At 52.6% G+C, this 12,651-nt stretch overlaps 1 protein-coding gene across 9 annotated transcripts in view; it reads left to right on the top strand.

The window, feature by feature from the left end:
* LOC121590934 (transcription factor Sp9) overlaps positions 1-12,249 on the top strand; it is an 84,443-nt gene extending 72,194 nt beyond the window's left edge. For all 9 annotated transcript variants that reach the window (XM_041911198.1, XM_041911190.1, XM_041911181.1 and 6 more), the window contains 3 exons: positions 8,174-8,538; positions 9,833-10,722; positions 10,783-12,249. In XM_041911198.1, coding sequence (XP_041767132.1) covers positions 8,174-8,538; positions 9,833-10,722; positions 10,783-11,549 — 2,022 coding nt within the window. In that variant the 3' untranslated portion in view covers positions 11,550-12,249. The remainder of the gene's footprint in view (positions 1-8,173; positions 8,539-9,832; positions 10,723-10,782) is intronic.
* Positions 12,250-12,651: the final 402 nt, after the last annotated feature.

Here is a 12,651-nt window from a genome sequence, read left to right as displayed (position 1 = left end):
TGCGATCGCACGCAAATAAGTCGTCAGTTAGACCGCACACAAATCAACAACGAAAACGACTACAAAAAACCCTGCTGGTCAATTAATCAAATGCAGTTGCTTCTGAGGGGCGAAGGTTTTTTTTTTTTTGCTGTATGGTTGATACGTCAGCGAGTACGAACGCTAGTGCTAGAGTCAAATTTTGCGCTTCAACTAACCGAGTGATCGGTCGTTGGCTGGGCTCATGCAAATGGGCGAAATCCGTCGCCGGTTCAGATGCGGTAAGGAGAGCAAGGGGAACGTACAGTTGTGGCGGCGGCATAATGACGAAAGCGCGTACATCCCTTTCGGCGCGAACGCACATACACACACACACACACACACACACACACACACACACACACACACACGAATCTCACCGTGTAACCCGTCCATCGATCCTCTCCTAATGGGTACCGGGCCGGACTAATGCAAAAGACGACCTGAAAATTACGAGTCAATCGATCGTTTGTAGCATTTCGTTGCTGCTGCCGCTGTGCCTTGGCCTCACGCGACCGGCCCGCAGTGCCGCACGCTCTCCGTTCCCTCGCTTTGGCGCGACGATCCCGGTAAGAAATCCCGGAGCGCCAGCGCCTAAGAACGGCAAGGGAAGTCGAACGGGCAACAACACAACAGCAACAAACAAGCAGCCAACGAACTGGCCAAATCGAACCGAGCATCAGGCAGTGCTGGGAGGGCGCACGGCGTGGCGGACGAAAGAATACATAAATTTGAAACCCTCAAGACAACATAATTATAGAGCATCGTTAATATGGGTTTAAGTAATAGTGTGTATGTGTAAGTGTTTGTGCGGGTGAGCAACGCGCGGGGGATTAACGCCGGGAGGGTAGGCGGATAGAAGACCTAGAGAAAAGGGAGCATGCAGTGGGCGCTTGGCGGCAAAGACCACCGGGGAAAGGGAAAAAGGGGGGAAAAGGATCGCGCTGTGTGCCACCGTTGAACCCCGACCAGTGAAACGACAATCGGGATCGCTGATGAAAGTGCCGAAAAGAAGTGATGAAAAGGGGAAGAAGGGGAGAGAGAGTTAGAAGTGGAAGAGAGAGAGAGAGAGAGAGAGAGAGAGAGAGAGAGAGAGAGGACTCATTCAACCAGAAAGTCCATCAACAGCAACTCCCCCGAAATGAGGCGAATATAACAAAAAAAAAAACAGCACCAAATGCGTTCAACCCTTTCCCCCCCCCCCTCCTCACCTTTTCCCAGTAGCCACCCTTCTATTGGCCGCAACACCTTTCTTGGTAACGTCGGGGGCAACATTTTAATGAGTAGATGAGATGCGGGAAGGCAGGCGAAGGAGGTCGAAAGGGAGCAAGCCCAGTGCGCGATTTTCCCGCCCGCCCGTACGTGCGCCTAAAACAAATAAAACCGCTCTCTCTCTCTCTCGCTTCCCCACAATCACACACATACAGATAGAAAACAGGACGTGCAAGTCATTCTACCACTTCGGCAACAGCGCAACGGGGTCCAGGATTCACCTCGTAAAAACCCGCGTCACAAACAGCTCGCTAGCGGGCGGGAGAGAGCAGCAAAAGGGTTTTTTTTTTCGGGGTACGGCTAGTGAAAAGCGTTGCAGGAAAATGGAGCTCCGGGATAGGGGGGGGGGGGATGAGGGGAGAGCGTTTGGAAGTGCAGCGTAAAACAGTCGAAAGCCATTAGCGATCGCTTCGCCGGTGCGTCCGTTATCCGCAAAAGGGAGCGGAGCGGGTGAAAAATGGCAGGAAAAAGCGACCAGTAGGCAAATGGATTCTAACTACTGGCACACACACACACACGCACATACACACACAAAACCACACATTTGTAGACGCGTGCTCAGGGTGCGAGAAAACCTCAAATTGGTTCAATTTTAGGTTTTGTGCTAATAAATACATCAAAAACAGATGCACCGCCGACAGCTAGCGCTTGGGGTTACACGGGGAGTGTGGAATGGACATTGGAGTGGGCAGGGGCGAGTAATCGGGCTGCGGGTGTACCGGTAAGATTGTCCGAACGCTTCTTATCGATTTTCTAGCACCCGCTCGCTTCACCACCAAACCATCAAGGAACACGGGGCGAACGTAAGGTAGTTTTGTTGGAGCAATTTCCCATGACACCCTTGTACTGGCTGCAGTAAATTGAATCATCTTTACCAGTGGCAGTTGGTTAGTTGTTGGGGGAATTTCCGTGTTGATAGTTGGTGCAGTGATATTACCAAGAAGATCCTCAAAAGCTGGGAGTTATTTCAACTGTTCTGTATTATCTTTGAAGAATTACCCAAATTCTTCAAACTTTCGGACATTCAGGATGTGTCTTCTTGAAGTTCCTCCAAAGTGCTCCAAACATGTTGGATATTGAAGTTGATGCTTGTTGTGATGATACTGAAGAGTTACTAAACCAAATTTGAGGATAACATACCCAAAATCAAAAATTATATATCTAGAGCACAGATACCGTAGTCGCTTATCCGTTGTACATAAACCTCCAAACGAAATTACATCGTTCCAATTAAATGTCTGAGTATTGAACTCAATTCCGAACCGAAACGACCGCAATGTCCTTCAGACGTAAGTGGCAGTTCACCTACCGCCAAACTAGCTTCTGTTTCAGTAACTGCTTTCCAACTCCAATCGTTGGGAAATGCCACTGATACTCGTGCAGGACTCATCGACATGTTCTTATACTTATCCTAGCACCCTTGAAACTTGCTCGAAAGTCATCGAAAGTTTCCCGCTCCAAACGGGGTACCCACACACCAACACTTCAAAACTAACTTGTTTTTTTTTTTCGCATGCTAATGGTGGTGTTTTGCACAAATAATTTTCCATTCAGTCGTAAACGCATCCGCGGGTAATTTGGACCGAAACGCAGACCGTGCGCTTGGAAAGTTTTACTACCATAAACAAATTAAACACACTCCACGCACAGCGCCATGGGCGGAAGGGGGGGGGGGGGAGTAGTAAAGGCGGCAAACGTTTTAACATTCCCAAACTGGGTTCCGTTTCTTGCTCTTCCCGCCAGTGCACGCCGACTTATTCGCCCAAAACGAACCCTTTACGACCGAAACACACACAAACACACGAACGCGCGCTCGTGTGTTGTAACAGTGGAACCCGCTCGGCCGAGATAGAAGAACCCCGCGCCAGGCGCCAGTCAGCGGGTGATTAATGCATCGTTCGCAGTAAAAGAAATTAATTGTTAAAAGATCAAGCGCAAAGGCAGCACCAACAGCAACGAAAAAACCACGGTGCGGGATTTTTTTTTCTTTCCTTTTCCTTTTTTGGGCGGGTGGCAACGAGCGATGGTTTCCTTTCCCATGCCTGTTTTGCTGTTTTGTTGCGAATAATGGCGGGTTCGTTTTATTGTTTTCCACCCGGGCACCGGCACGTCAATCGCCGTGCGAACCCTTGCCGACGCATTCGTGGAACAGGGTTTCGCCGTGGTTGCGGCCGTAGAAAGCAGCAGTTGCCCAATTTTGTAGCACCAGTTCCCTGAAGCTGACTGGAAACCTCGATTTGTGGACTGGTGATGGTTTTGTTTTGGTTGCTGTGGACTGTTCAGGACAATTCTTCTCAAATGGTTTGCTTCTCGGTCGCTTGTTGATTAGCTCATCCGTGCGCCATACAACCGTAGCGTAGGATTAGAATATTAAATTTTAGTTACAAATTAAGACATAAACTTTGGAGAATCCCTGTTTCTGCAAGAACCGTTGCCTAACACGCCTTCCCTGTTGCGGTTGGCGACCACATCAGAGGGATTTGAGCTGATGCGTATTTTAGAAGAAATTTGAGTTCGAAATTCAGACTTCAAACTCTAAACTCCAATCCAAAAACTCCAAACATCAAAAGATCTTGAAAGATCATTAAAAACATCAGGAACTTCAATGGTTATTGGGGTACTTGTCACCGAAATCCCAAACCCATCATCCCCAAACCACCTTACCGTACCTTGACTGCCGATCGTAGTAATCCTGCGGCTCCAGCCTCAACCTCAGAACCACCGTTTCGGTGGCAATGCTGAAGTTCCGTAATCGCTCAGCAACGATAGCAACAACAAACCGCGCAACGATGTAGCGTAAGATTACAATCCACCGATATCGCCCGGCGGTTCTCCCTCCTCGCGTGGTTAAACCAGTTCGGGCGGTAAACCGGCAAACTCACACTAGCTGCAAGTTTCCAGACCCTAAATGGTACCGTGCGCGCGGAGTGCGCGGGCAAATTGCACGTTTAACGAGCGCGCCCCGAACCCTTGAAGGTTGTTTTCTTCCTCGTGTGTGTGATGGTGTGTTGAAGTACCAACATGTACAGTACCGAGGTGCACGATCTTGGCGCGATCGATGGTACCGATTTTCCGATCGGCCGAGCGGCCCGCTGATGGCGGCAAAGGGTTTCCGCGGTACCGGGGTCTTACATTCCCTGCCTACCTAGAGCTTGGCACATACACACACACACACAGACTGGTAATCGCATTGATTGATCGGTTGTTTTGATAATGTTTCCTGGCGTCGTTTTTGCTAAGGGCCTACTCCGTCCAGCCCACAAGTTGGCCCACAAGCTTCTGCGCTTCAGCGTTTGTAGCTTGTTACACGCACAAGGTTCAGGTTTATCCCTCGAAAGCATGAAAGGGCCTTAGCGCTAACGCTAATGTGCATGCGCAGTTCGCGTCGATTGAGGAGTTCAGGGGGAGGCCGAGTAGCGGAGAGCAAAGGGATAACGGGTATGCAAGGAGAGGAAGGAAAAAAAAACGGTATGCAACACGGCACAAGTGACGGCAGCAGCAGTGTGTGTTGATGTGCTGATGGAGCTGGAAACTGCTAGAGAAGATGATGGCCCTTGCAACACCGCCAAACGGTGGCGCTTGGGCATTGTTTTAATGAAGAGTGAAATTAATTAATTGGACGATTGTGTGACGGAGCCATGATTAGCCCGGGCATGTCGCCGAGCTGTCGAAAGCGAGATCCTATCGCGGATGCGGATGCGTTTGATGATGCGAATTCTTGGTAGCGGATATCCAAAGCGTCCGACGGGGGCCTCACGCTACTTGCCGGCATCTTCGCAGCGGAGCGATGCATTGACGGTGTCACTTTTCGGAAACGATTGCCAGCTTCTCATCAACTCTTTTTGATGCGCACTTAAGGGGGGTAAAGATCGCGTCAGTGCCAGGACGCGCTGCAGAGACATCGAGGCATCTTCGCGGTGCGTTATCCTTTCCGTACGATCTTTGCAATGGTTGTTCCAAGACATTGATATTGAGCCACCAACAGTAGCTGACATCGATACTGAGCACGAAAGCGTAGTTAGTATCGGACAAACTGCTCCAACCAGCGCCCCGTAATCAGATGTCCTCCTAGATACGCGGCGCAGTTACTAGCTGTGCCTAACCTTTAACATTCCTTCCGTGACCCACCGACCCGTTCGGGCGGCTTTGTTGCGCACGATAAGCCCTTTTGCCTCCACCCCCCCTTGCCTTCGTGGTCCCCCATGTACCTCCGTGTACTATTCAAGGCTAACTACAAAACCAGAGCCCGGGAGTCGGCGACTGTTCCGCCTGCAGGCTGCCCGCTTTCCATACGTTTGAATATCGTACCTTTTTATCTTGCATGTTGCAATCTAGCGCGCAAGGGTGGTGGTGATGGTGGTGGAGGGGGGGTTTAATCGTCACCGCCACCACCGCAGCAACCCGCAACACTTATTCGAGCCCCTACACTGGGGGGGGGGGGCTCGCAGTGCGCACCACTAATGCAATTATCGCGCGGTATTAATATTCTCATCCACCTTCTAGCGATTTACCATTTTTGCAATTAGAAATACATTCATCATTCGTCACAGGCGGTGCAGCAGGCAGGGCTGGCCGTGCCCGGGGCCCCTCCTTCCCCAGCATTGGCGGCATCTCGACGGTGCCGGGAGGAAAAGGGACGGCTGTGCATGGAAAGGACCGGTTTGACCGGGTTGTTTGTTGCCCATTTGCCCCCTCCGCCAGGCTCGGCGCTCGGATCACCGTTGCCAAGAGGGGAGCGAGGGGAGGGGGAGGGAGACCTACCCACACGCTCCGTACACTACCCGCAGCCCCCTCGCATGGAGGAATCTTGTGCAGCGAGCGGATAAAGCAAGGCGTTTGCGCGCCATTCACGCTCCGAGCCCTCCGGGTAATCTTCGGCGATTGATGTGTAATGGGGGCAACCCTGTTGGTATGCCAGTGCACCTTTGTGTGTGTGTGTGTTTAAGGGAGGGACTTGAACGTGCCATACGTCCGCCTGATGCAATATTGGATGTACCCATGTCCCCATGAGCCAGCGAACGAAAAATAAACCAAAATCTGAAAAACCTTTCCCAAATATTGATACCATTGTACGATTTTGGACACACGACGTCCGGTCGTCCCGGAAGGGTTTTTTTTTCTTCGCTCGCCATTAAACGGAGGGCTTCACATAATATTTGTGTTTTGCTTGTTTTGTTCGAAGGATCCCGAAACCTAACTATCAACCAAAAAAAAAGGGCAACCGAAAACAAAATAAACTCAGGGGAAGCAATTAAATCAATTTCTGTGCCTCATCAATTCCGCTCCGGGATGGTGTCAAAATGTTGGTCAAAATCCTTCCCGCCTTCCTCCACCCCGAAGATCTCCAAAATCCTGCCCAGCATGGTTGGTGTTTATTATGAGTGTTTGTGCAAGCCGGTGGATCAATTTTCTCCACCGGTGCACCGATTTATAGAGTCCTGGGCTCGATGGTTGGTTTGTAGAAAAAAGAAAAAAACAGCCTCCCAGCCTCCTCAAACAAACCGTAAACCCCGGGCCGGGGATAGGGGCTCATTGACGCGGGGGATCCGCGCCTGATTGGGTGCGACGGTTTGGTTAGACCGTTTAGTTTTACGACCGTTTGGAAGCTGTAAATGAGTTCCGACGACGGCGACGGCTCATCCAAACCCGGCGCATCGGGGAAGGGCAGAAACGGAGGTTTGATTTTGACGGGGACGAAATGAGCCCAAATAAACCAAATTGGACCATAAAAATCGAATACCTGTGCCCCGGCCGCGGCACCACACCCCACGCGGCATCCTTTAATAGTGCCGCGAAGACGGTGCACAAAGCAAGCGGTCCGTTGGTTGCGTTGGTTTGCCGGGTCGGTCGGTTGCGCCGGGGCGAGAAATACCAGCTCACACATCCTCCCGGGGCGGAGGAAGAACCGCGGGGGGAAAAAAAGGATCCGAACCGGACTGAGCGGCTCCGGAGCCAAATTTTCTCTCGCGCCGTTCCGTTGTGGGTAGGGAAGGAAGTAGGAAAACAACAACAGCACACACCACACCAAAAGAAAGGGTACCTAGAGAAGAGGGAGAAGTGAGTAGAATGAAAAAAAACACACACACACACACTGACAAAGCAACGACACGAAATCCCCATAAACTCAATGCGCATTGTGGCGGCGGGGCCGGTGCTAGATGCGACGGGAGCCTCGGAAAGGGCGCGGCAGGCAGCGGAACGGTTGCCCCGCGTCCACGGTGATCACGGGGAGCCCATTAAATCACCTGTTTTCGGGCACCGTCATGCTACGGGTGGGTTCGTAAAAACAAAGACGACGAGCCCGCCGCTTGACGCCGGCCGCCACCGCCCAAGGAAGTTGTGAATTAAGGCCCGTCGTCGGAAACGAATTATAATCAGCCGACGAATTATGATGGACGGTCGGGGCGAGCGCCCGGGTCTCACGGGGCCTTCATTTTTGTTTGTGTTTTCTTTCTTCAACGGGGCTCTTTTAGGATGGAAACCCCAAAACACAAAGCGAGGGCCCAAAGCGCGACAGCACCCCAAAGGGTACCTCCAGAGTGTAAGAACGTGGCCCAAAATATGCCAGATATCCTTTTGTGATCTTGATAGTTTCCGACAATCTGTGCAGAGCGTGAGAGAGCGAGAAGGAGCCTGCAAATGGTGGGGTAGAGTTTGAACGAGTACTTTGTTTAACTTCGTTACAAGCTGAATAATATCCGCAGTACCGCTTGGGCGCCCTCGAATGTAACTGCAACGCGAGAAAGAGTCAAACCTTACCCTATTCCTTTAATTTCTGCTAGCAACTATCTGCTTAAATTCCGCCACCGTCAACACATCTTTAATTTGTGCTTTTTTTCCTTCTTCCATTTCTTCTCTCCGTGCGCTCTGTGCGCGCCTGCAGGAACATCCGGGATTGCGCGGCACACCGCTAGCGATGCTGGCGGCACAGTGCAACAAACTGTCCAGCAAGTCGCCGCCACCGTTGGCGGACGCGGCCGTCGGCAAAGGGTTCCACCCGTGGAAGAAGAGCCCGATCTCGTCCGGGCCCCACTCACCCTCGAACACACAGTCGGTCGGGCTGGGCGGCGGTGGCAACGGCTCCGGCGTTAGCAGCGGTGGCGGAGGAGGCGGCGGCGGAGGAGGTGGCGGCGGAGGAGGCGGTGGGGGAGGGCTGGGTGGCAATTCTGTGCTGCAGTCGTCGCTTGGGCGGCTCTCGTCGTCCGGAAGCTCGTCCACCATCAGCCCGATGGCGAATCTGACGTCCAGGTAAGGGTCACTCCCCAATATTAATCTTACTTTCGTTTGTGTCGTTTGTTTTAGTGTGCGTGTTGTTTGAGTGTGTGTGTGTGTGTGTGTATTTGTGCATGTAGAAAGAGAGATTGAAAACGAGAATTTACAAATTTTGTTTGATGAGTAGAATTTACAAGTTTGAAATATGGAGAGAGAGAGAGAAATACAGTGAAAGATTCAATATGTCAGTCAAGGTAGATAGTATAAGTAGGATAGGTTGTTCCATCAATTGGATCTAGTGGTTCTTTCCAGTTCTTTGATGTTGATCCAGAGACGATTCCACTAGGGCAGGCATACCTATGCGAGGTTTTAGATCCTTCTATCGTCCTGTGGACTATATCCAACACATCCAATGCAAGACAAATGTTAGAGAGACATCAGTGTTATCTTGTTCTTCGCTTAAGCTACACTCACAGGATAAACTAATTTCTAGATTCAATGTGCTTGGTAAGCGCAAGCTTTGGCTCCTCACTCGCAAGCTACTTCTAGAGTAAGATCCTAAGATCCCAACAAATTTCGTATACTGAAAGCCTCGTCTAGAGAAGACGTGAAAAAAGTATTTTTGATTAGAGCACAAGTTGAGGAGTATTGAAGTATCTTGGGGCGGTATCCTATGACAGCAACAAAGGTCGTCTCAAGTTATCTCAAGAATTGGGATGAGCTCCAATTTTGAGCTGAGGAATATTTCGCAGGAACCATTTAAAATAAGTTCACTTTCGTATTTGTTGTAGTGGAGAAAAGAAGATTTCACCTGTCAAACAGGAAGGTTAGTGTCAACAGAAAGCCAGACAGAGAGAACTGGACTTCTGCCATCTACTGGACAGACTTTTAGTAAAATGGCTTTTGACGCACACACAACCTCAAACACACACTATCACACACATACACAAAGGTTTTCTGATCGATGCATGTTAATTCTCTTTTCTCGTTTTTCTTATCTCTCTTTCTCTCTCTCTCTTTTTCTCTTTTTCTCTCTTTCTCTATGTTTCTTCCCTGTGCCATCGAACGTTCTGCCAAATGTGTCAATCTTTACACCTGTGTATCTACACTTTTCCCTCTATCTCTCTCTCTCTCTCTGTATATATTTCTCTCTCAATGTATCTCTCCATCTCTCTATCTATCTATCTCTTTCGGTTGCACACTTTTTTCTTTCAAACTCATCTACGATTGATTTTCCCTTCTTTTTTTTTTCTTCTTCGGGACCTCACCTCCCCCCTTATCTCCCTCTCTCTCTTCCATCTCGCTCGCCAACAAAAAAAAAACCCCCCAGTGATCTTTACTTTTCCGGCGCGTCCGGGTCGCCGGGTGGCTGCGGGGCGGACAACGCCCACCACAGCCTGCAGCACGCGCTCGGCGGCAAGGTCGGCGGCGACGGGGGCGGCCCGGGCCAGGCGAGCTCGTCGGCAGCGGCGGCGGCGGCCGCCGCCGCCCAGCTCGGCTCGGTGTACGGCCGCCACCCGTACGACTGGCATCCGTTCAACGCGGTCGGCAAGCCGGACGCGAACGGGCTGGGCGGCAACGGGGGCCACGGCACGCCGACCGGCTGGTGGGACATGCACGGGGCGGCCGGCAGCTGGCTGGACATCGGCACGAGCGCGGCCGCCGGCATGCACGCGGCCACGATGGCGAACTATGCCGCGTCCGCGGCGGCCGCCTCGGTGAGCGGCTCGGAGCATTACGCCTCGACGCTGACGCACGCGTCCCTCACCAACACCGCCCATCTGCTCGGCTCCGGCCAGCACCTGCTGCAGGACAGCTGCTACAAGAGCATGCTGCAGCCGGGCGGCGTGAGCGTCGGCCAGTCCGCGGCCGGCGGGTTCGGGCTCGGCCCGCACGCGGGAGGTTCGCCGGCACCGCCACCGAGCGCCCCGCAGGCACCGTCGCCGCGCAGCCAGCGGCGCTACTCCGGCCGGGCGACCTGCGACTGCCCCAACTGTCAGGAGGCGGAGCGGCTCGGGCCCGCCGGCGTGCACCTGCGTAAGAAGAACATCCACAGCTGCCACATACCCGGCTGCGGCAAGGTGTACGGGAAGACGAGCCACCTGAAGGCGCACCTCCGGTGGCATACCGGCGAGCGGCCGTTCGTCTGCAACTGGCTGTTCTGCGGCAAGCGCTTCACGCGCTCCGACGAGCTGCAGCGGCATCTGCGCACGCACACAGGTGAGAAACGATTTGCTTGCCCGGTTTGTAACAAACGATTCATGCGAAGTGATCATTTAGCGAAACACGTCAAAACCCACAACGGCGGCGGCGCGAGCGGCGGTGGCAGCGGCGGCGGCGGCGGTGGTGCTAGCGGTGCTGGCGGCGGTGCTAGTGGTGGTGGTAGTGGTGGTGGTGGTGGTGGTGGTGGTGGTGGTGGTGGTGGTAGTGGAGGTGGTGGTAATGCTGGACCTGGATCGGGCACCAGCAGTGGTGGTGGAGGCAGCGGTTCCGGAGCGGCCAGCTCGGCCAGCACCGGCGGCGGCGGCAACAGTGCGGCCAGCGAGGGCAACAGCACGAGCGGCCGGTCCAGCGGCAACGGGAACGAGAGCACCAAAAAAGGCACTACCTCACAGGCCCAGCAGCAACCGATGGACGCACACTGCAGCGATGGGGAGGAGGGTGGCGCAGGCGGCGTCACCGGCGGCTCGGTCGCTGACCATCTGCACGGCGGACCGCTGGGCGGGCTGGCCGCGGCGCACGGCGTGATGGGCGGGGGTCCGCCCGGCATGCTCGGCGGTGGCTCCTGCCACTCGATGGGCTCGCCCGGACTGTCCCATCAGCAGCAGCAGCAGCAGCAACACCATCAACCAGGCACCGGCACACATCACCATCACCCGCATTCGCATCATCCACATCACGCACATCATCATCATCAGCAACAGCAGCAGCATCATCACCATCATCATCAGCAGCAGCAGCACCACGCGCACACGCCCAGCCCGGGCCTGGAGCACGTCAGCCAGCAGCAGCAGCAGCAGATGGACGTGAAGCCGGGCATCGTCTGAGGGAGTGCGGCGGAGTGGCACTGGTCGCAGCAGAGCCGGCGGGACGGAGGCGCTGAAGGTAGCTCCCACACATACACACCCTTCGAAACTAGCTTAATGTCTAATGTCTAGGTAGTAGTGCGGACTGTTCACGGCCCCGAAACAGGCGGGACGGGGAGCAAAGCAGAGGTAGGGGGAGGGGGGGGGAAAGTACACAGGTGAACCTGTAAACATGTTTACTTAACTTAAACACACAGGCGCGCGCAAAAGAAAAAGCAAACACATTGTTATTTTATCCTCAAGAGTAAGGACGCGCGATTTCCTGAGGAACTTCGTCAAGAGGAGGCTCACTTACACTTGTTTTGTTTTTGTCGACGACGTTTGTCCTATAGGCCTTGTGCAGCATGCAACACAGCAGGACGGCAGAAAGGTGAAAAGGTCATCGCACCGCAGTCGCCAAAGCGTAACGTCCAGCGCGAAAGGTGGCGTCAGTGCTGTAAAATGTCACTATCGATGTCATTTAAAAAAATCTATGTCAGCGTCATAATCTGGAGTGATACTCAAAACTCGATTGGTGTGATCAATGCATGCTTCGTGACATTTTTGTGCACAACGCTTGGTCAATCACTTGGTCAAGTTATGACATCTTTTTTTTACTGTGATCAGTTCTGCAAAATGTCATTGACATTGTCAGGATTAATTCCGGCTGAAACAAAATCATGTCAGCGTCACGAGCTCTACTGTGATGATCAGAGGTGAGACTCAAACAGTTGATGCGACCATCACATGCTTGGTGACACGTTGTTCAACCAACTCTTGGTCAGTCGCTTGGTCGTGACATTTTCTGTCAGTGATCATCACGATAGTCATGGGAGATGTGCAGTGCTTGCGAGAGGTTCCAAGAAACAAAATGAGCATGATGTCTCGCTCTGTTTGACCAGATAGAGTGAGAAGGCATGTTTATTTTGTTTCGTGAAACCACACGCCAAGTATATTCCAAGAATGTCGTGAATATCACCGACAGAACATTTCGTGACCAAGTGAGTGACCATTAATTGGATGCTACAAAAAATGTCACCAAGCATGTGATTGGTCCATCAACTGTTTGAGTATCACCTCTGAT

Source organism: Anopheles merus, chromosome X (genome assembly GCF_017562075.2).
Source record: "Anopheles merus strain MAF chromosome X, AmerM5.1, whole genome shotgun sequence".
NCBI classification, from domain to species: domain Eukaryota; kingdom Metazoa; phylum Arthropoda; class Insecta; order Diptera; family Culicidae; genus Anopheles; species Anopheles merus.
The sequence above is the reverse complement of the archived record's forward strand: the minus strand, read 5'-3'. Positions and strand labels throughout refer to the sequence as shown.